The 22,541-nt window shown below is 37.5% G+C and overlaps 1 protein-coding gene across 14 annotated transcripts in view; it reads right to left on the bottom strand.

The window, feature by feature from the left end:
* Window positions 1-22,541, bottom strand: part of PIKFYVE (phosphoinositide kinase, FYVE-type zinc finger containing) — a 78,748-nt gene that overhangs the window by 44,523 nt on the left and 11,684 nt on the right. For 10 of the 14 annotated variants that reach the window (XR_010839194.1, XM_067026709.1, XM_067026714.1 and 7 more), the window contains 7 exons: window positions 17,626-17,833; window positions 15,746-15,835; window positions 8,667-8,805; window positions 7,358-7,515; window positions 6,116-6,227; window positions 4,745-4,892; window positions 4,042-4,209 (listed from right to left, as the gene is read on the bottom strand). Coding sequence is in view for 13 of the 14 variants with exons in the window: in XM_067026709.1 (XP_066882810.1) it covers window positions 4,042-4,209; window positions 4,745-4,892; window positions 6,116-6,227; window positions 7,358-7,515; window positions 8,667-8,805; window positions 15,746-15,835; window positions 17,626-17,833 (1,023 nt within the window). In the remaining variant the exon portion in view is untranslated. Of the gene's footprint in view, window positions 1-4,030; window positions 4,210-4,744; window positions 4,893-6,115; window positions 6,228-7,357; window positions 7,516-8,666; window positions 8,806-15,745; window positions 15,836-17,625; window positions 17,834-22,541 lie in introns of those variants that run through there. The other 4 variants (XM_067026718.1, XM_067026720.1, XM_067026716.1 and 1 more) reach the window with 2 other exon arrangements.

Here is a 22,541-nt window from a genome sequence, read left to right as displayed (position 1 = left end):
CCTCAAACCTGGATCCATTAAGGTTCATACATTACATTCTCTTTATTCTCTTTTAGTCTAAAGTAGACTTCCTACCTTTTTTTTTTTCATGATATTGAATTTTGAAAGAACCCAGGCCCAATGTCCTAGTGAACATCCCACATTCTGGATTTGATGGATTGTTTCCTCATGGTGCCGTTTAAATTGCGCTTATACCCCCTGTTTCCCTATAAATGGGAAGTTAGGTCTAGAGGTTTGTGGAAGTCACGATTTTCACTTTCTTCTCTAGGTTCTACTTGCTAACTTTCCAAGAATGGTTCAGAATCCTGCATCCAACACAGAATAAAATATATTTTAATTGCATAACTCTCCAAGACCAATAATGAAAAATTAATCAAACCAGAAGATCGCACTGTCTCAGTTTTACAAGTTTCTGAAAATGAGGGGTTTGCTTATGTAACATAAAATACATGACCAGTTTTTTTTAAGTATAGCTATTTCAATCAATTTTATAAATTCAAATTTCCTCAGCCTTAAAAGCTAGCAGATGATCCCAAAGAAAAGATTTAATAAGTGTTACTTTTAACTTTAATGGAAAGATTAAAAGTACCCATTCTCATTTTTATTTAAGAAAAATGAAAACCAGAAGCAGAGGAAGTCGTTCACACTTCCCTAACCAGGTCACTCTGACGACCTTTATTTTCTGGTAACCAGTGTTCTTCGTAATTACAGTGAAGAAAAAAATAATTTATTGTATCTCAACTTCACAAGAAAAATAGAAAAAAGAATAATTCCTGTTAGTATGCTAAAAAGTAACGAGAGAACTGTGAAAGCCAGAAATGTTTATTAAGGGATTTATAAAGTCCTCAAATTACAGGCTCTCAAGGTTGCAAATGACCTAAGAGGTCAATCTAATAATTACCTTCTTTCTGGGGTGGGTGGGTGGGTGTGTGAGTGTGTGAGTGTGTGTCTGAGTGTGTGTGTGTGTGTGTGTGTGTGTGTGTGTGTACACATATACAATGTAATATTACTCAGACACAAGAAAGAATAAAATCTTTCTATTTCTGAAAACATGGGTGGAACTAGAGGGTATTATGTTAGGTGAAATAAGTCAGAGAAAGACAAATTCTGTATGATTTCACTTATTTGTGCAATCTAAAAAACAAAACAAATGAACAAACAGAACATAAAAGAAACAGAGTTATAGATACAGAGAACAAACAGGGGTCGCCAGAGGGGAGGGGGGTGGAAGGAGAAAAGAAATAGGTAAGGAAGATTAGGGGTACAAACTTTCAGTTGCAAAATAACTAAGTCATGGGTGTAAAATATACAGGGTGGAGCATATAGTCAATAACTATGTAGTATCTTTGTATGGTGACATACTGTAACTAGACTTAACTGGTAATCATTTCAAAATGTATAGAAATATGGAATCACTATGATGTGTAACAGTTGGAGGTCAATTATACTTCAAAAACAAACTCAGAAAAAAGAGAACAGATTGGTAGTTACTAGAGACAAGGGGTGGGGGAGGGGAAATTAGACAAAGGCAGTCAAAAGGTAGAAACTTCCAGTACTAGGGACAGATGTACAACACAATAAATACAATTAACACTGCTGTATGTCATATATGAAAGTTAAGAGAGTAAATTCTAAGAGTTCTCACCACCACAAATAAAAGAATTTTTTCTATTTCTTTAATTTTCTATGTGAGATGATGGATGTCCACTAAACTTATGCTGCACAAGTTAAACTTATACAGTGCTTTATGTCAATTATATCTCAGTAAAACTAGAAGGGAAAAAAAACAATGAGGCATTCTCTAACTCTTCATTATTTTGCACTTCACTTCCTCTTGACAGAGAGTGTTCTTTCCTGGTTAAGATTATCTTGACAGAGGTTAAAAAAAAAAAAAAAAAAAAGTTTAATTAATATTGTATCAACTTCCCCAAATAACTGGCCTAATTTTTCCTTCTTTGCATCACAATTTTAAAAATCTTTCCCAAGATATCCTTGGCATTTCCTCCAATCTTCAGTGCAGTCTGGACTTTTGCTATCCTGCCACTTTTCTAAAAGCACTGGCCCCTCTTTCAGACTGATCCTCCTATGAAGGTTCCCACTCACAATTTTTCTAGAAAAAAATTTTTAAAGGTTGAGATCAGAAAGTTGCCAGAGGAGTCATGATGGGTTTTTTCAACTGCAGGTGCTGCCCCTTTAATTTTCCTTATAAATGCAGTTTGAGGTTGTACTGTAACAATGTCACTATCAGAGCCTTCTATTCCCATTCTTCCCCCAACATTATGAAGTTAGGTTTCCTAAAGCAAGTGCCTGACTGTGCTCAGCAGTCCGCCTTTTGCTATTATTAGTTGCATGATGACAGATCACTTTCTTCATGATTTTCAAAAGTTCCTTAACTTTCCAAGGATGAAATCACCATCAAGTCAAAAATGTATTTCACACTCTTCTTTCAGCACAATGAAATTGCCAACAGAAGTGTCCAGAGAACAGATACCCTCCGTCATGACAGATCATCCCACCTCTGAACCACATCGGTCATTTATATTACAAAAATCCAATATCCTCCACGTGACCACAATCTACAGTTAATTCTCCCACAAGTGCCACGTCTGCTTCACTGTCCTTTCATACTCACCCAAATGTCTGCCATCATTTTTCCAATTTCTGTTTTGAGGATTCCCATAAAGATGTGTATCTTACTTGTCCTCAATGCTAGTCAGGTCTCCTCTTTTATCACACCCTCTCCAAGTTTCTATTCTTAAATAAGATATACCTTTTTATTACTATAACCCTTAAATGCCATTTTACCACATCTTGATGATAGTGGCTAATATCGACAATTATATGAGAAATCTGTTGTAGAAATGTGAATTTGTTTCCAATTATTTTTACATAGATGTTTACATTCAAAAGCTTCTCTCTTCTGATAATATTCTGAGGCTCAAAGTAGGCAGCAGCAAAGAATTAGGCAGGAATTTCAGATCTAAGTAACGAGACAATTAAAATTTAGAGCGCTAAATGTTAAAAATTCAAACTACAGGTGAAATCATGGAATAAATTGCTTCATCTGTAGAATAATGATTTTTCAGTTACTGTAACATAATGAAATGCCACAGTTACTTATTACTTATGTTTTTTTCTCTTTTTTGGCCACATAGCATGCGGGACCTTAGTTCCCTGACCAGGGATCGAACCCGGGCCGCCTGCAGTGAAGTGCGGAGTCCTAACCACTGGACCGCCAAGGAATTCCCAATTATGTATTTTTTATTTATTTACCTTTACTAATGCCACTTTAGAGCTAAAATTTAAATTGCTTTTTAATTATATACAACAAAGTAAACCTCATCATCCATTTTTAAAGAAACCATTTCATTTCTATGAACTGCTATGTTAGATTTTAGTAATGGTTTACCTTATTTTTCCTTTTATACTGAATGTCTTTTGAATTATTATTTTTCAGTAGACTAAAGCCTCAAATAAGACAGCTAAAAGAATGAATTTGCTTTGTATTAAAGAAGAAACCTTTTTTATAAATATAGCATATGCACAATAAGCATTTTAAATTAGAGTAGAAAGATGTTTTGGAATGTGTGAATGTTTTTCACCAATCCAGTTCAAGCATCTGGAAAGGTTGAGTGGAATACTATGCTACTGGGTAACAGCATTAGCGAATAAGCTTTAAAATATTAAATGAAGAAAGAGAAATGAATAGAGCAGAACATCCATGTTATAAATGCAAAGAAATGCCACCTTGGAAGTTGCACATTATGCTAAGGGAAAAGCAGTCAGATGTAATTCATTTTAAAGACTACCAGCTTTAAACTGGGTGTGGTGGTACTGAGGTAGAAAACAAGAAATAAAAGGAACCAGAACCAACCAAAAAAAAAAAACATGTGGGGAAGAGGTGTGGGGAAAATGAGAAGGGGTGGCCCAAAACCCACACCAAATCCCCTCAGCCATAAGGGTCAGAGGAAGCCAGAAGGACAAGCTGGCTTGAGATCTCTCCAGCCTGTGTTTGGATTGCAGATGGTGACTACCTCCTACCTTTTTGGTCAGCAGGGTGAGGGGGCACATGTGGGTACTTGGAGGGCTTCTTGATATGGAAGTTCACGTTGTCCAGCTCCACGTTCAGGCTGATAGAAGCGGCTGAGTCACTGTCCACTGTGGACTGGAAACTGCTTACTGATGTGCGCTTGCTAGGACTGGCAGAATCTTTTAGTGTTGGGGAGGGGAAAGAAATATAGGGAGAGGAGGGGAGTAAAAACGGGTTTCATCAGGGTATTGGAGGAAAGGAGAAAAATGGTTTTTTTAATATACAAGCCCAATGTGCAATACCAAAATGGATACAGTATTTTCATGTACTTCTGTGTAGACTTAATAAAATTTGAGCAAGTTAAATATAAAATGAATTTTTTAAATGAAGAAATATGTTGGAGGTTCTGCAGAGAGAAGGTCTGATATCATAGTGAAGAGGTGAGAAAGTTGTCTACTGCAATATTAGCTCGGAGTTATTTTTAAGCTGCTGCAAACTAAAGACTACAGCGAAATCTGAAAACACCAGTAGCCTAACAAGTTGGTTTCTTAAGAAAATACTGTATCTAGGACAAGGACTGCTATCAGATGTTGTTACATTTAGTTGGAGCCATAAATCTTCTAAGTAGGACTGTTTCAACTAAATAAACAAAACGCTCATTTTATCATACGTACACAGTAATGATTCATAAAAACTAAAATGTCAGAAACTCACTGGTCAAATTATCGTCACCTTCTTCAGCTATCTGCTCTGTGTCGCTGTCATCAAACTTTATGTCTTTAAACCAGGATGGCTCAGAGTGTCCTTCCACAGAGTTCACTGAATCACTGTCCGGAGAAGGGGTCTCGGAAAATTCTGTACTCTGAAAGGGTCAAGACAGGATCCAAGCAATTGACCCTCAATGGCAACAATGTTGAGGCTGTCACACTACAAATAAATTCTAGCCCAATATTTGTACAAGGCTAACCACTAAATAAATTTATGTAAAAATAAGCAAATGAATAGAAGCTAAGTTGTAAACCAGCATCAAGCTGGCAACTCTACTCTTACAATTATAATATTTATGAATTAGTAAGCTTAAAGGCAGCATATTACGAACAAAACATAATATACAGATTTTACAGTGTTTCATTTCATCTTTTATTCCTGAGAGTAAAGACAGCTTAGAATTTATCCTAACCCTGTGCCAACATCCTGGAAAACAAATGTTAGATTTTAACACATAACACCACACTAGTGTTTTGGGTCATCTGTCTTTTCTAACCATTGATTTTTCAATTTTAGTTCACAAAGGTGTTACTGAATATTATTTATATCAAATTAACATAAACCAAAAGTGAAAGTATATCTTTTTTAAAAGTTCTATCTTTAAGTAATTTCCAATTTCCTAATTAAAGTAAAAAGAAAAAAAAAAACAGAAAAGAGAATATTCACCGTTTTACCATTACTGTACAGTTGAATACTGCTATAGAGTCAAAATCTACTGCAATGGTACCATTAAGTTTTTTCAATTGTTTTACTATATATACTCCCTCTTAGTGCTAAACCTACAGACAGAGTAAAACTGAAAACCACTGAAGATAAATGACAAGCAACTATAATGTCACAAAGCCAAGCTTAAAAGAAGCCACACCAACTGAATAGTGTTTGATTCCAATGGGTTTTTTTTATTGTTTTTTTTGTTGGGTTTTTTTTTTTTTTTTTTTTTTTTTTGTGGTACGCGGGCCTCCCACTGTCGTGGCCTCTCCCGTTGCGGAGCACAGGCTCCGGACGCGCAGGCCCAGCGGCCACGGCTCACGGGCCCAGTTGCTCCGCGGCATGTGGGATCTTCCCGGACCGGGGCACGAACCCGCGTCCCCTGCATCGGCAGGCGGACTCTCAACCACTGCGCCACCAGGGAAGCCCCCAATGGGTTTTTTAATCACCACTACCTATCAAGTAAAAATGTTTAACTTTCCTCAAATGGCAGGGAAAACATGTTAGAAAAGTGTATCTTTGGGTAATTCAACTAGTTTTTATTCCCACTGATGAAGACTTGGCAACAAAGCGCACTATACTCTCATTAGCGGTACCACTGAACACTACCTGCAGTGGTCTGTACAGCGCATACTCATCCCTGAAGAGCTGGTCGTGATGACTGACACAATCCAGCCAACGTCCATCCACCATTGCCTGTCCAATTGCTATAGCTTGTGCCCTGAATAAAGACCAAGAAAAGAGAAAACTTTTAAAAGTCAGTCAGAATAATTTTACAAGTACAAGATGAGCCACAAACTGAATTTTTTTTCCTTTCTAATCAGAGTTGGAATTTCAAATGGTCCTTGGATAGGTGAGGGATAAAACAAGAGAGACTTGAAGCTAAATTAAAAGATCTTCCCACGTACCATAGTAAAGGAGAACCAGTCCCAAGAAAACCTAATTTCAATTACACAAACATTTACAAGTACTCCGTGCATGCATACCCCTGTACTTACTAGGAGTAAAAAGTGTTAAGAATAGCATGGCTCCTGTCCTCAAGGAGCTTAGTCTTTGATGAGAAGACAATACCAAATATTATAGATATAGATATAAAATGTATATCTATATATATACATGAAATAGACACTTATTAACACATTACATTTATACGGCAATGTACCAAACACATTAGCCCATATTATTTCATTCTCACAGCTTCTTCATAGGATCACATATTGTCCTCATATTAGAGCTGAGGTCAAGTCTCTAAGAGATTGAATAACTTGACAAAGGGCACAAAACTAAAAAGAGATACAACCCAAACTGGAACCCAGGGCTTCACTGCTTACAGCTGTTTCTTCTCTTCCTACATACTTGTTTCTTCTAAGCAAGCAGAAAAGCCGGGTGACGCATTACCCTGAAAGGCAACAAAACCTGTCTGTCTCTTTCTCACAAATGATTTGTGAGGCAGGCTAGGACACTCCAGGTGTAGTTAATGGACCCAATTCTCAAGACAGGTTGAAAGTTCAGATTAGGGAGAAGTAGCAGGAGAATCTACTGTGGCCTTAGGATCTAGCTGCATTCCCCAATCCGGCTTAACTAGAGAGCTCTGGGCTTTAGGAATTAACTGCACATTTCTGCTTTTAATAAATAAGGTGAACTGTGACCCCATTTGGCTCCTTGCATCTATTCTCTACTGATTACAACTCAGAAGGGAGGAGGGTTGAGTAATTAGCACCCCAAACACCAAATGCAGTGAACAAGCAGCACCCCACTCACAAAGAAATTTGCTCCCTTTATAGCTACATGATATGTCATTAAAAGTAAATTCATAAATAATATCAAAAAGTCTTTCTTAAGCTCCATTACCTTGTAGCAATGTGTCCATTTCGGATTAACCAGTTGACTAACTCCTTTCCTACAATGCAGTTGGGATGAGTTCTCAGCCAGTAGCGGTGATCCTGAAACTCCATTCCGCTACTGTGATGGCAAATTTTTTTCCACAGGTCTTTTAACTGAACACTGTCCTGAAATCACATTATGAGGAAGTAATTACTCCTGAGAAGGATGCTATATAACTTTTCAGACTGCTTCTTTTGATTTTTAGAGTCATAAAAGGAAACTCAATTCAGATTTTTTTGTCATAGCTAACTTACAAGATTTAATAGAAATGACACATGCATGGGGAACAGCTTGAACTCAGCTCATCTAATTGCAAACACAACTTTTTCCCCTGAGGAAAAAAAAAAAAAAACTATCCCAAATAATTTTTTTTTCAGTCAATGGCACATACTATCAGTCTCCTGATTATCTAAACACAGAATGTCACACCCCTCTTTGGAGACAGAACAAAAGAGAAGGCAGGAACAGTGAATCACATTAATCTAAAGTAACTTTCTGTAGCTTTTACCCCACCAGATTCTTACCATTCTCACATATACCCAACTGCCAGGTGGATTTCCTAGAGAAAGGCCGTCAGGGAATTACTCCCTGCTCAAAAAAACCTCAACACTGCTCAGCACCTACAGGTTCAAATTTAAAACTTATAGAGACTGAATTCACCACCTTCCACCAAGTAGCCCCAAATAACTTTCCATTCTCATTGCCCACAGAATTGAACTTAATATCCCTCCCAACATCTCCCAATTAATAAACCTCACTTCAGTCCACAAAAAATGCCATGCTTATTCTCATCTCTATACCTTCTGAATTTTAAACCTGAGGACAGAAGCCATATCTTCTTCCATTTCTTTGAGTCACTCTTATGATTGAACACAGTATTTTACAAAGATAAATTCAATAAACAACTGATTACTACCTACTTAAACATATATAATATTAAATGTCTGAAAAGTATTCCATGTGTATAAGAAACATGTTCCAAAGTTTAAACAGCGACCTGGGACCTAACTCAAAGTTAAGCTCTAGTATTATGTAGGCATCTGAATTCTGATTTTGCCAGATAAAAGCAGTCAAGAAAATATTAATGTAGCATATGAGCATGGAATGCTTGACCAATTTCAGGTCATCCTAGTAAAAACTTAAGCAAATTACTTCCTCTATTTAATTTATATGATAACTGGCTATTTCATTTGTATTTGTCTTTTTAAAAAAATTAGTGAGATAAACATTCTTTATGCTCAGAAGTTGCAATGGGTCAAAGATACTGGACCGGTACCAGAAGAATTTTGCGTTCATCCTCAGTGGTCTCTGTCCTAACATATGTTCGGTTAGCCTGGGGACTGACAGATGTCTCATATGATGGTACCATGGGAGACCCAGATCGATCCAGTGACAGGTTAGTAATGCTGGCTGATCTGGAAATAAAAACAGAAAGTGAAAAAACAGTTGAAAATTCTTCATCAATAAACGGGATTACAATAAGTTCACTTGTAAATAAATGGTTACTTGCCAATGTTAAGGGCACTTTTAAAAGTAGTTATGATGGTTATGTATGATACTATCATTGGGGAAGCTGGGACAAGAGTATCCAGAAATTCTCTGCACTATTATTTCCAACTTCTGTGTTAGTCTGTAATTATTTCAAATTAAGTTTAAAAGGAAGTCCTTATGGACCTAAGTGTCCATCGACAGATGAATGGATAAAGAAGATGTGGCACATATATACAGTGGAATATTACTCAGCCATCAAAAGAAACGAAATTGAGTTATTTGTAGTGAGGTGGATGGACCTAGAGTCTGTTATACAGACTAAAGTAAGTCAGAAAGAGAAAAACAAATACCATATGCTAACACACATATATGGAATCTAAAAAAAAAAAAAAAATGGTTCTGAAGAGCCTAGGGGCAGGACAGGAATAAAGACACAGACGCAAAGGATGGACTTGAGGACACAGGGAGGGGGAAGGGTAAGCTGGGATGAAATGAGAGAGTGGTTTGGACATATATACACTACCAAATGTAAAATAGATAGCTAGTGGGAAGCAGCTGCATAGCACAGGGAGATCAGCTTGGTGCTTTGTGACCACCTAGAGGGGTGGGATAGGGAGGATGGGAGGCAAACACAAGAGGGAGGAGATATGGGGATATATGTATATGTACAGCTGATTCACTTTGTTATAAAGCAGAAACTAACACACCACTGTAAAGCAATTATATCCCAATAAAGATGTTTTTTAAAAAAGTCATTATGAAAAGACTACAGGAAAAAAATTATAGATGTCGTTCATACAGCAGTAATATCTCAAAGGAAATAAATACAAACTCTTCTTAAAATGCTGAAAATTAGGGTGTTTTCTTTTTTTTAATTGACGAATACAAAGCATCACAGTCTAAATGCAGAAAAAATCTTGCAGATCAGGCATGGGAAATTATGGCTCACAATCCAAAAAGTTTTTGCATAACCACTGAACTAACTAGTTTTTTTTTAGTTGAACATCTATAATATTCTGATGACAAGAAACACACTAATTTTGAACCCCAACTCAGCTAAATCATCCCCCGAAAAAGAATTCCTTTCTTCTCATTAGTAGACCTATGTTAAAAATATTGTCCTCAATTATTATTATATTTTGAATTTGATCAATAGAAAAAGTAGTGAAAATTTATTTCATCTCTTGGTATATAAGTACTTAGAAAATATCCTTTTTTTTTAACATAGGAAAAAAATTGTATTTCTAAAGTTTACAGTCAATCATTAGGTAAGTGTAATATCAATAAGTTACCAGATAAGTGACTTGTAAATGGAATATCAATAGCAGCAAGCAAGCTTTTACTTATAAATAATTTTTAACTAGAAATTTAGTTAGCTTCTACATAGAAAAAAATGAAACCCAATTTTAGCTTCTATATAAAGGATAAAAAGGCAGAAGCATCTACAATGTGTTCAAGTCCCTCTCAGGCTGTATTATCCCTCATTTGGTCTCACAGAATCCTATTGAATAGGTACAACTAGATCCATTCTACAGATAAAGAAATCAAGTCAGAGATTAAGGAATTTGTCTAACTCAGCTTAAATAACAGGACTGCCATTCAAACCAGGTCTCAATTGAAAACCTATGTTCTCCTAGCATAAAGATACTCGTAAAATAATTTAAGAAATTATTGACAGATTTGTAACAGGTTTAGGCAAAAAAATCATTCTTAATAAGAAACCCTGATATCAAATAAATATAGTCTACAAACAAAACTTTTTAAATAACCAGTTCTTCATGGGTTTTTATTCCTCTTTTTTTTTTTCTTCATGACTTGGCATATTCTTTTAGTGAAAAGTTGCCACTGTGTCTTATTCAACCAATTAAAGTCTCTTGTCCAATATGTGCTTTATCCATGCATTCTTCTTCTCTAAAAGTCCATCATCCCTACACATATTCTGATTTAGTGGCAACGAAAGTAAAAGAAAATTAGTCAATTTCATTGTCAAATATTCAAATAAGTAGCCTAGTGGTAAGAATGCTAGGTAAAATTTTACTTAGAGACAGTACTCACTGACTAAATTACATCTTTCCTAAAGACATATACCAATATTAGCATTAATTCAAAACACAGAGAGATATACTGTAAACCAGCACAGCTATCTCTACATTTGTATCTGTGCCAACAGGAATCCTGGAATTTGTCCCATCTTTTAAAAAACTGTCTTAACTTCACATTCTTCTAGTGCATTCCCCTGCTTCAGTATAACAAAACTCGTCTCCAATTCTTCTTCCACTCTCGCCAGAACCCCGAACAACTCACTGAAATTACCTATACCAATGTTATTGTTAAATCCCATAATCAGTTTTTACTCCTCATCTCATTTGACGTATCAGCAGGATAACTCCCTCTTCCCTGAAATACAATGTTTTCTTCACTTGGCTACTAAGAAAACACACTCTCCTGACTCCCTTTCACCTTATCACTAGTCTCTCCTTCTCAGTCTCCTCTTCTGGTTCCTCTTCATTTCCCCAGTCTCAGTCCCTGGTCCTTACTTCCTCATTTTCCACACTCACTCTTTTGATGATCTCCACGCAGGTTCATAGTTTTAAATACCATCCACATGATAACAACACCCAAGTTTATATCTCCGACTTGTACCCCTCTCCTGAACTCTAGATGTATACATCCAACTATTTGATATCTCAGCTGGATGTCTAGAAGGTATCTCAAATTCAACATGTCTAAATGTTCCTCCCCTCTTCCCCATATCAATAAATGTCCTTTCAACTGCTCAGGCAGGAACAAGGCAAGGATGTCCTCTCTTAACACTTATTTTCAAAGTCATACTGGAAGCACTAGCTAATGTAATAAGAAAGGGAAATTAAAGGAATACAGAATGGGAAGGAAGAATTAAAACTGTCTTTCTTCACAGATGGCATGATCATCTATGTAAAAATCTGAAAGAATCAACCAAAAAAACTCTCAGAACTATACCAAGGTTGCATGATGCAAGGTTAATATACAAAAGTCAGTCACTTTCCTATATAACAGCAATGAATAAGTGAAGTTAAAAATTAAAACACATTACCATTTACATCAGCACCCAAAAAAATGAAATACTTAGGTACAAATCTAACAAAATATATACAAGATCTGAATGAGGAAAACCACAAAACTCTGATGAAAGATATCAAAGAACTAAATTAATGGAGAAATAGCCATTGTTCATGGATAGGAAGACTCAATATTGTCAAGGTGTCAGTTCTTCTCAACCTGATCTATAGATTCAATACAATCTCAACCAAAATCCCAGCAAGTTATTCTGTGGATATTGACAAACTGATTCTAAGGTTTATATGTTGAGGCAAAAGACCCAGAATAGCCAGCATAATACTGAAGGAGAAGAACAAAGTCGGAGGACTAACACAATCCAACTTTAAGACTTACCGTAAAGCTACAGTAACCAAGACAATGTGGTACTGGTAAAAGAACAAATAGATCAATGGAACAAAACAGACAGCCCAAAAACAGATCCACATAAATATAGTCACTAATCTTTGATGAAGGAGAAAAGGCAATACAATAGAGCAAAGACAGTCTTTTCAACAAATGGTACTGGAACAACTGGACATCCACATGCAAAAAAATTAACCTAGACACACATACCTTCTACCTTTCTAAAAAATTAACTCAAAATGAATCACAGACCTAAATGTAAAACGTAAAACTAACTCCAGAAAATTACATACGAGAAAATCTAGATGACCTAGTGTATGGAGATGACTTTTTAGATACAACACTAAAGCATAATCCATGAAAAATTGATAAGCTGTACTTCATTAAAATTAAAAACTGATGCTCTGCAAAAGACAACAGCAAGAGAGATAGCAGACAAGCCAGAGACTGGGAGAAAATATCTGCAAAAGACCCATTTGATGAAGGACGGTTATCCAAAATATACAAAGAACTCTTAAAACTCCACAGTAAGAAAACTCAGTTAAAAAATGGGCCAAAGCCTAGAGAGACACGTCACCAAAGAAGGTATACAGATGGAAAGGACAGAAGCATATGAAAAGATGTTCAACATCACATCATTAGGTAAATGCAAATTATGAGAGAGGATTATACACCTATTAGAATGGCCAAAATCCAGAATACAGATGACACCAAACACTGCCAAGGATATGTAACAAAAGAACTCCCATTCATTGTTGGTGGGAATGCAAAATAGTACAGCCATTTAAGAAGAGAGTTTGGCCGTTTCTCACAAAATTAAACATACTCTTAACCATAGGATCCAGTGATCACAATCCTTGGTATTTACCCAAATGAATGAAAAACATATCCATACAAAAACCTGCACATGGATGTTTATGAAGCCTTATTCATAGTTGCCAAAACTTAGGAGCAACCAAGATGTCCTTCAGTAGATGAGTGGATAAATATAACTGTGGTACTTCCAGACAATGGAATATTCTTCAGTGCTAGAAAGAAATGAGTTATCAACCCATAAAAACACAAGAAAGAAACTAAAATGCATATTACTAAGAGAAAGGAATCAACCTGAAAAGATTATATACTGTATGACTCCAACTATGTAACATTTTGGAAAAGGCAAAACTACGAAGACAGTAAAAAGATCAGTGGTTGCCATGGGTTGAGGCAGGGAGGGAGGAATCAATAAGCAGAGCACAGAGGATTTTTAAAACACTGAAACTATTCTGTACTTTACTATAATGGTGAATATATGTCATTATATATTTGTTTAAACCCACAAAACCTACAACACCAAGAGTGAACCCTAATGTAAGCTACAGGCTTGGGTGATAATGCTGTGTCATTGTAGGTTCACCAGTTTTAACAACATACCTCTCTAGTGTGAGATGGTTATAGTGAGGGAGGTTGTGCGGAGCAGGGGTATATGGGAACTCTGTACTTTCCAGTCAATCCTGCTGTGAACCTAAAACTGCTCTACAAAGTGAAGTTTATAAAATTTTTTTTTTAGGTAAAGGATGATGATGTCTGCAACTTACTCTCAAATAGTCTAGAAAAAAAAAGTAACAAAGCAAATGGGCAAAATGTAAATTAGTGAACCTTAATGAAGAATATATGAAAACTTATTTTACTCTATTACTTGAAACGTTTTTGCAAGTATAAAATATTTTCAAAATAAATTAAAAATGGGGCTTCCCTGGTGGCGCAGTGGTTGAGAATCTGCCTGCTAATGGAGGGGACAGGGGTTTGAGCCCTGGTCTGGGAAGATCCCACATGCCGTGGAGCAACTAGGCCCGTGAGCCACAACTACTGAGCCTGTGCGTCTGGAGCCTGTGCTCCGCAACAAGAGAGGCCATGATAGTGAGAGGCCCGTGCACTGCGATGAAGAGTGGCCCCCCCGCTTGCCACAACTAGAGAAAGCCCTCGCACAGAAACGAAGACCCAACACAGCCCAAAATACATAAATAAATGCTTTTTAAAAATAAAATAAATAAATAAATAATGAAACTCTCCAACAGCTTCCCATCTCACTCATTAAAGACAAAGTCCTTACAATGAATTGTAAGAAGGTTCTACTCCTGGCACACAGGACTCTTTGTTATTCCCTGCCAGGCATGTTCCCTCTCAGGAATTAGCAATTCCCTGTTTGTTTGGTAAACTCTTCTACAAAATTTCCTCATGGCTTACTCCCTCACTTCCTCAAGTCTTTGCTTAAACATCACCATCTCTGTGAGGTCTTCACTGACCATACTATTCAAAATTCCAACCCTGGGACTTCCCTGGTGGTCCAATAGTTAAGACGTTGCCTTCCAATGCCAGTGGGGGGCGGGGGAAGGGGGGATTCGAAGGGGGGGGGGGTTCGACCCCTGGTCTAGGAGCTTAAGATCCCACACACCTCGCCACCAAAAATCCGAAACATAAAACAGAAGCAATATTGTAACAAATTCAATCAAAGACTTTAAAAATGGTCCACATCAAAAAAAAATCTAAAAAAAAACCACCAAAATTCCAACCTCCTCCCCTATTCCTTATGCTTTCATATGCTTTAAATTTTTGTTTATTTGATTCACTGTTATACAAGTACCTAGTTCGTAGGTACTTATTAATTACCTGTTGAAAGAATAAACTGAAAGTTATGTTAAACCATGGTGAGTCAGATATCTAGTTCTTCAGGTTTATAACCACTTACCAATTGATTTTGTAATGACAGTATTTTTGGTGGGGAGGTGTGGATGTTAGTAACACTCTAGTAAGTTGAAAAGGAGAGGGAAGTGTGCAGGTATAGAACAGTTATGGGCTATTATTTCAAGGAATTTGGCTAAGAAAATAAATTGAGACTACAGGTAACTAGAGGTAAAACACAAAGGTGGGGTTTTGTTTGTTTTTAATAGGTAAGACCTGAGTTTGTTTAAATGCAGACTGTAAGGAGTCAGCAGAGAGAAGTGAAAGATAAGGAACACTAACAGGGTAACTAATAAAAACTAGTAAGGGATGAGAACCAAAACACAAGTGGAGAGCCAGAAGTGAAGAGAAAAAGGATGAGCTGCAACTGTAATCAAGTTGGTAAGTGATGTTAAGAGTTGAGGACATCCTCGTCTGTTATCTCCCCTCTTTGCTGTGTAACTGAGAGAGAGGTCACCTGTTAAGCGTGAAGAAAGAAGGAATGAAGGTTCCGAGATCTGAAGCCAATAGAGAATAGGAGAAAACGGCCACTGAGAGAATGCAAGTGACAGCTAACTAGCAAAAACGAAACGATAGTTTAGTTCAGCTTTTAGAGCTAAGAAAGTGTGTAACAATCAATCCCCTCCATTTTATGTCTGTTCTTCTCATTACTATAAAAAAGAAAAACCAGTCACAGAACAGTGTTTTCATTTGGCAGTTTACCTATTTCGAGCAGGAGATTTGCCAGCGTCCTCTTGAACAGATACAAGTCTTGTTGAAAGAGCAGTATTTGAGGAGTCTGGATGAATCAAACTATAAAGAAAATAAGAAAATACTGAGATGATTTAAGAGAGTTACAGGCAAATCCAATTTCAATAAAATGCTTTAACATTTAAAAGCCAGGTCGTTTTTCTGCAATAATGAGCTTATGGGTCATTTTTGTTTTCTTCTTTTAGTTGAAGTGGAAAAAGGATGGTTTTTGTCTTAAGGATATCAAATGCCAAAAGAGAGATAAAGAGAGTTTATTAAGTATAATGGGTGTCAATAAAATAATAAAATTGGCTGGATGAGTGACTTGTAGAACTCCTTCTCACATCACATATACAAAATTGAAGTGCTCTGAGGGGGGCCGGAATCCTGAGTTCAAATATTTTATTCTCAGTCCCCACAACTAGGTGGAACAGCACTGCAGAGTCACACAAACCTAGGTCCAAGTGCAGGCTCTACCTCTTACTAGTTGTGTGACCTTGGGCACGTTACTTAATCTCTCTGAACGTCAGCACCCACATCTGTCAAAAGGAGAAAGTAGTGCCTACCACAGAGATATGATGGCTAAAAGAGAATGAACATTAAACTATTAGCACAGAACCTAAAGTCATTCTGCCTTTGACATCAATCCGGCATCTCCCAGGAAGCTTTCAAACCTGGTCTGTTTTATTAAATCACACTTGCCAATTCTGGGCTCACACAACAGGGCCAGGCATCCACATGGCATTGCTTACTTAAGTAAGAAATGAAGAATCCCTCTCCTTTCTTTCTTGTTTATTAAATGCACAGTCAATCTTTAAAACTTATAAAATATATGTAAGGTATAAAGAATCATGATGCCACAAACACCAATGCACCCATGGAGCAATTTAAGAAAAAGAACATTACCACCAACTTTGAAGTGCTTATTCCCCTGACCCAATCCCATTCCCTTCCCTGCCCTCAATGAAACTACTGTTCTAAATTTTATATTTATCATTCTCCTCCTTTTCTTTAAGTTTAGCATGTTTGTATCCCTAGATAGTGTATTCATTTGTATATTTTTGAACTTTCTATAAATAATCACTGGCTATATCATATGTGACTTTCTTTTCTCCTCCACATTATATCCCTGAGATTCATACATGTTGAATGTAGGTATAATTCATTCATTTTTTACTTTTGTCTAAATTCATTGGTTACCTATTAATTCCTCACTCCACTAAGAGGTAACTGAGAAAATAACAGAAAGATGCTAGTTAAAACTTCAAGCACTTTGACATGGCCATATTTGGTATGATGCATGAGAAAATTATTTAGCTAACGAAAAACAACCAGAAACTGATGAACCTAGGATTCTAATTCAAACAGTTCCAGGTAAAGAAAGAGTAACATCCTCCACAACCAGTGTAGCATATTTAGACATACAAAAAAAGATGAAATGTTCCTCAGGAAGGGAAAAAAAATCTAATTTCATTTGCAAATATTATGAACACAAATCTTATGAGCATCCTCCTTCTCAAAGAAGTCTACATTGGAAATTATTAATGGAAATGACTCCTGTTGTTTATTCAACAAATATTATCAGGATCATATATACGCCATACACCGTTCTTGGTGCCAGGTGTAGAAGAGCAAACAAGAAAAAGTCTCTCCTCTGTGGAGCTAACATTCTAATTAGTCAACATTATCACTATCCATAAACATCTTCTGTGATCCTTCCTAAGGCAATCTGAGAAAAAAAGAGAAAATGGTGTATTTTCAGAAAACAATTCAAAGAAGTTAAATGTTAACTTAAAGCACCCTTAGGTCACAAGACTATCAGTATTTATCAAATATAAATAAAATTACAGTACCTTTGCCAGGCAAAATCATCCTCTAAAAATATGTTGCGGCTGGCTTTTCTACTCCCTACAGGTGTTCGGGGTTCACTCGGATCAAGTACAGACACAGAGGAAGCAGAATCTGAAAGAGCATTCAAGTCTTCTCCAATGGAATTACTGTCTGTGGAATGAGCATAACTTAAGGCTATTTTTCTACAGTATGTACAGGCTCGGAGGTCCCCTAGGAGGAAAAAAAAGAGAAAATTAAGTAAAAGATAACTAATATATTACTTACCAGAACATATTAAACCCTTGGGTTAATAGTTAATCTAATAACAGGAACCATCCTCAAGTAAAGACTATCAAAAAGGACATCTTTTAAAAATGAAGTAGGGCTTCCCTGGTGGCGCAGTGGTTGAGAATCCGCCTGCCGATGCAGGGGACACGGGTTCGTGCCCCGGTCCGGGAAGATCCCACATGCCGCGGAGCGGCTGGGCCCGTGAGCCATGGCCGCTGAGCCTGCGCGTCCGGAGCCTGTGCTCCGCAACAGGAGAGGCCACAACAGTGAGAGGCCCGCGTATCGCCAAAAAAAATAAATAAATAAATAAAAATAAAAATGAAGTAACTTCATTAGCTCTGTTATATATTTTAAAAACCATCATTATGCAAAATCCATCCAGGTATCCAAATTACCCCAAATATTTATAACAAGAAAATATGACTCAAGGTACTAGAAAACTCTGCTACAAGAATATTCCTCAAGGTTCTAAAAGTGAAGTAAGGGATCTATCAGAGACAGGAGGTTCAAGAAAAAAATTTGTTTTAATTGAGTACATAAACCAACACAAATAGAAGTAACACTTTTTCCCTAAATAACAAGTAAGGAGGAAAATGTTATTTAGCTATGTTTATGAAGCCATGAAGAGTGGCCTCCACAAAGGGGTACAGTTTTAAAAACAAACTAACAAAATTGGCTTATGAGCAATATGAAATATGGGGTGGGGAGTATAAAGGAAATTCTTATAGTGAAAGTAAGGGTGGAAATGAAATATTCTTGGGAAGACAAACAATAAGGCTATTTAATAATTTTAAATGCATTTTTTTCAGGATGCAGTCCTGCCCAAATGTAAGTTTTCATTTCTACCCTCTTTTTCTGTAACAATTTTTTGTGTGGTTCTATAATAATTTAGTGTACTAAAAAAGGAGGTAAGATAATTAAACTTTATTAATAACATGTTATGTAACAATTCTACCTTTCTTACCATTAACATTAGAGAACTGAAATGACATGAACAAAAGACTTCTGAAAGTCAACTGTACTGTGTTTTTACCATAATTACTACCAAGTACAATAAAGGGTCTTTTATTTTTCATTTTAAGACAACTATTACATAGTACTCAGCTTTATTAAATTATGCATGCATTTTAAGCAAATTTAAGTATCACTTGTGTTACTCATTTCTAACACCATGATTCAACAGATGAATCTAAAGAACGATACCTCCAATCAAGAGCCCCCCCAAAAAAATTGAATTCCAGTCCAGGATAAATGAGAGTGCTAGGACATACTACCACCGGCTGACCAAAGGAGAATTGTACTAAGGAGATGGAATTACTTCCTGCAGAAAGGTCCTTCAGTTGCCATAACAAAGGCTTGGTTCTTACACTGTAAAGGAAATCACCCTTCATCGTTCAGCTATTAGAATGAAAAGATCAGATCAATAAAGGGAGCCAACCCAGACCAGAAACGTTTTCATTTCCTGAAGAATTCTCACCAGCGAGGGCCTACTGAGCGCATGCCTAAATTAAAGGATGTGGTAAAAAGGTCGTTGAGACACAGACCTGCCATCAAATAACTCAGTCCACTGGAGACAAGAGACACATATAATCAGGAAGCTGCATGGCAGATACAGAGATAGCACTGCTACACCACTATAACTTAACATTCATTGATCTGTTTCTATGTGCCTAGGTATTCTAGGTATTTATTCGGGGCCTGGATATACAATTGTGTCCATAATTCATTGTCCCATCTGCAATGGTTAATTTTATGTGTCAACTTGGCAAGACTGATTATTTGGTCCAACAATAGTCTAGTTGTTACTGTGAAAGTTGTTTTTTTTTTTAAGATATGATTAACATTTGCCATCTGTTGACTTTAACCAGATTACCCTCCATAATATGGATGGATCTCATCCAATCATTTGAAGGCCTTATGATCAAAGACTGAGGATTCTTAAAAAAAAAATCTGTCTCAAGTCTTATTTATTTATTTATTTTTGGCTGTGTTGGGTCTTCGTTGCTACGCGCGGGCTTTCTCTAGTTGCGGCAGGCAGGGGCTACTCTTCGTTGTGGTACACGGGCTTCTCATTGTGGTGGCTTCTCTTGTTGCAGAGCATGGGCTCTAGGCACGCAGGCTTCAGTAGTTGTGGCTCGCGGGCTCTAGAGCAGGCTCAGTAGTTGTGGCACACAGGCTTAGTTGCTCCATGGCATGTGGGACCTTCCCGGACCAGGGATCGAAACCATGTCCCCTGAATTGGCAGGTGAATTCTTAACCACCAGGGAAGCCCTGTCTCGAGTCTTTAAGACAGAAATTCTGCCTGAGTTTCAAGCCTGCTGGCCTATCCTAAGAATTTCAGACTTGCCAGCTCCCTTAATCACTTGAGCCAATTCCTTAAAATAAATCTTTCTTTCTATATAAACGTGTGTGTGCTTGCGGGGGGAGGGGCGTAAATACCCAATTAGTTCTGTTTCTCTGGAGAACCCTAATACAAATTTTGGTACCAAGAGAAGTTCTAGAGCAACAAAATCTTAAGGTTGAATTTTCTGAATTTTGGGGTTTCTGGAATTGGTTCTCTAATTAGATTTAAAGGCAATAAGGACTCTATTCCCAGTAGTAAAGAGAATGCTGATAGTCCACAGTGTGATGGGGCAACAGAGTTACGTGAAGTATCACCTACGGATACTCCTAATCAAATACTTATAAGAGGCAAAGACCTGATTGACCATGTACTGCACATCTTAGAACATTTTTGTCAAACTAATGAGTATGAGATTAGCTGCTCCTAATTGCACTGGACAAAAAGGGAAAAGAATGACATCAGGAATTCAGATTCCCAGCTCAAGAACTGTACAGTGTACCTGAAAGTGTCTATGTCTTCCCTGAAAGAAACCATATACAGCTGCAGAGCTGAGATTGCTGAAAATCAAACCAAGAGTCTCATCATGCAAGTGCCTGAACCACAACACACACTGAATCACTTAACCTTACAGTGTGTCTACTAAAGTTAGGGCATCGACTAGAAAGGAATGAGATCCTGAAAACTGGAAGGGGATATTTGGGGAAGCTGGGAACACTGAATTGCCAACTTCTACTTAGTCTTCTTTGCGAGTGGAAAAATTCCACCAGTTCCACCCAGTCTGAGATTAACCCTGCTTTGCCTGAGAAATTCACAACGGCCTCCCTGAGTTAGCTGCCTTGCAAGACCCTGCTTATTTTCCTCACTGAGAATAGGTAGTGGGAGTGGGACCCACTCCCACTACCCTCTTTGCTTCTAGGCCTATAATAAGACTCAGGTCCCCTGAAAGAGAGTTATAAAGCGTGACCCATGAGGAAGTACACTACACTCCAGAAGAACTACATGATTTTTCCAATTTAGACAAACAGAAACCCAGGGAATACGTGTGGGAATGGCTACCGAGGGTATAGAATAATACTGGAAAGAACATAAAGTCAGATCAAACTGGATCTACTGACATGGACCCACTAAGCAGAGATTCTGGATTTAATGTTATAGCTCAAGGTGTTCAAAGGGGCTCTAACAGTCTGGTTAATTGGTTGGGTGGCTAAAACATGGACCAAAAGTGTCTTATACTAAATGAAGTTGAAATGCCAGAATTACCCTGGAATGCTATAAAGGAAGGGATCCAAAAGCTTAGGGAAACTGTTAAGAGCAGATTTACCAAGTAAGATCTGCTCACTTGCCCCAGGAGGATCCAGCGGACATACCTCTCACCATGACTATGAGAAAAAAAATTTGTGAGGGGAGCCCCAGCATCCCTGTAGAGCTTTGCAGTCACCCATTATAGCGGGAACTGCTGGTGCTGAACTGGGAAATCTAAATGCACTGGGGACCACTGGATCCCAGGTTGGCAGGGGCAGAGTGGTGGCATTTAATCGCCAAAGACAAGGTAGGCATGTTACCAGAACAGACATCAGAGTCAAAGCTGTAAGCAGAATGGTGTAACATATACAGAGATCTATGACACATCTGAATATGCTGTTTCCTAAAAGTAAATGGGCAGTCTTCTAAACTCTTACTGGATTTGTATAAGAAAAAGAGTTCTAGATCAAGTGAACAAAACTCAAACTTGAATCACAAAGAGTCATGACCCCTCAACCAATTCTCAGACTTAAGCCATTTACAGACCCAGAATTCCTTGAATGAAGGGAGGCTGGGTCACCTTCAGGAAGGACCCCACTACACTGCCAATAAATGTATACTGTCTATCTTCCTAAAAGGCTTCCCCAAAGGACCTATAGCCTTTCACCAGAGTGACAGTGCATTGAGAAAAAGGTAATAGTCAAACTTTTAGGAGATGACTGGACTTTGGCACTGAATTAACACTAATTCCAAGAGGCTCAAAATGTTACTATGGTTTCAAGTCAGAGCAGGGCCTTACAGAGGTCAGGTGATCAACAAGAGTTCCAATTTAGGTCCATCTTACAAGTGGGTTCAGTGAGTCCCCGAACCCATTTGTGGTTATCCCTCAGTTCTAGAATATATAACTGGAATAGACATACTCAGCAAATGACAAAATCCCTAACATTTGTTCCTGACCTGTGAAATGAGTGCTATTATGGTAGTTCTAGCCTCCAGAACTGTGAGACAACAAATTTCTGTTTGTCCTAAGCCACTCCGTTTGTGGTATTTTGTTAAGAAAGCCCT

The sequence above is a fragment of the Kogia breviceps genome, chromosome 2 (genome assembly GCF_026419965.1).
Source record: "Kogia breviceps isolate mKogBre1 chromosome 2, mKogBre1 haplotype 1, whole genome shotgun sequence".
Taxonomy (NCBI): domain Eukaryota; kingdom Metazoa; phylum Chordata; class Mammalia; order Artiodactyla; family Physeteridae; genus Kogia; species Kogia breviceps.
The sequence above is the reverse complement of the archived record's forward strand: the minus strand, read 5'-3'. Positions and strand labels throughout refer to the sequence as shown.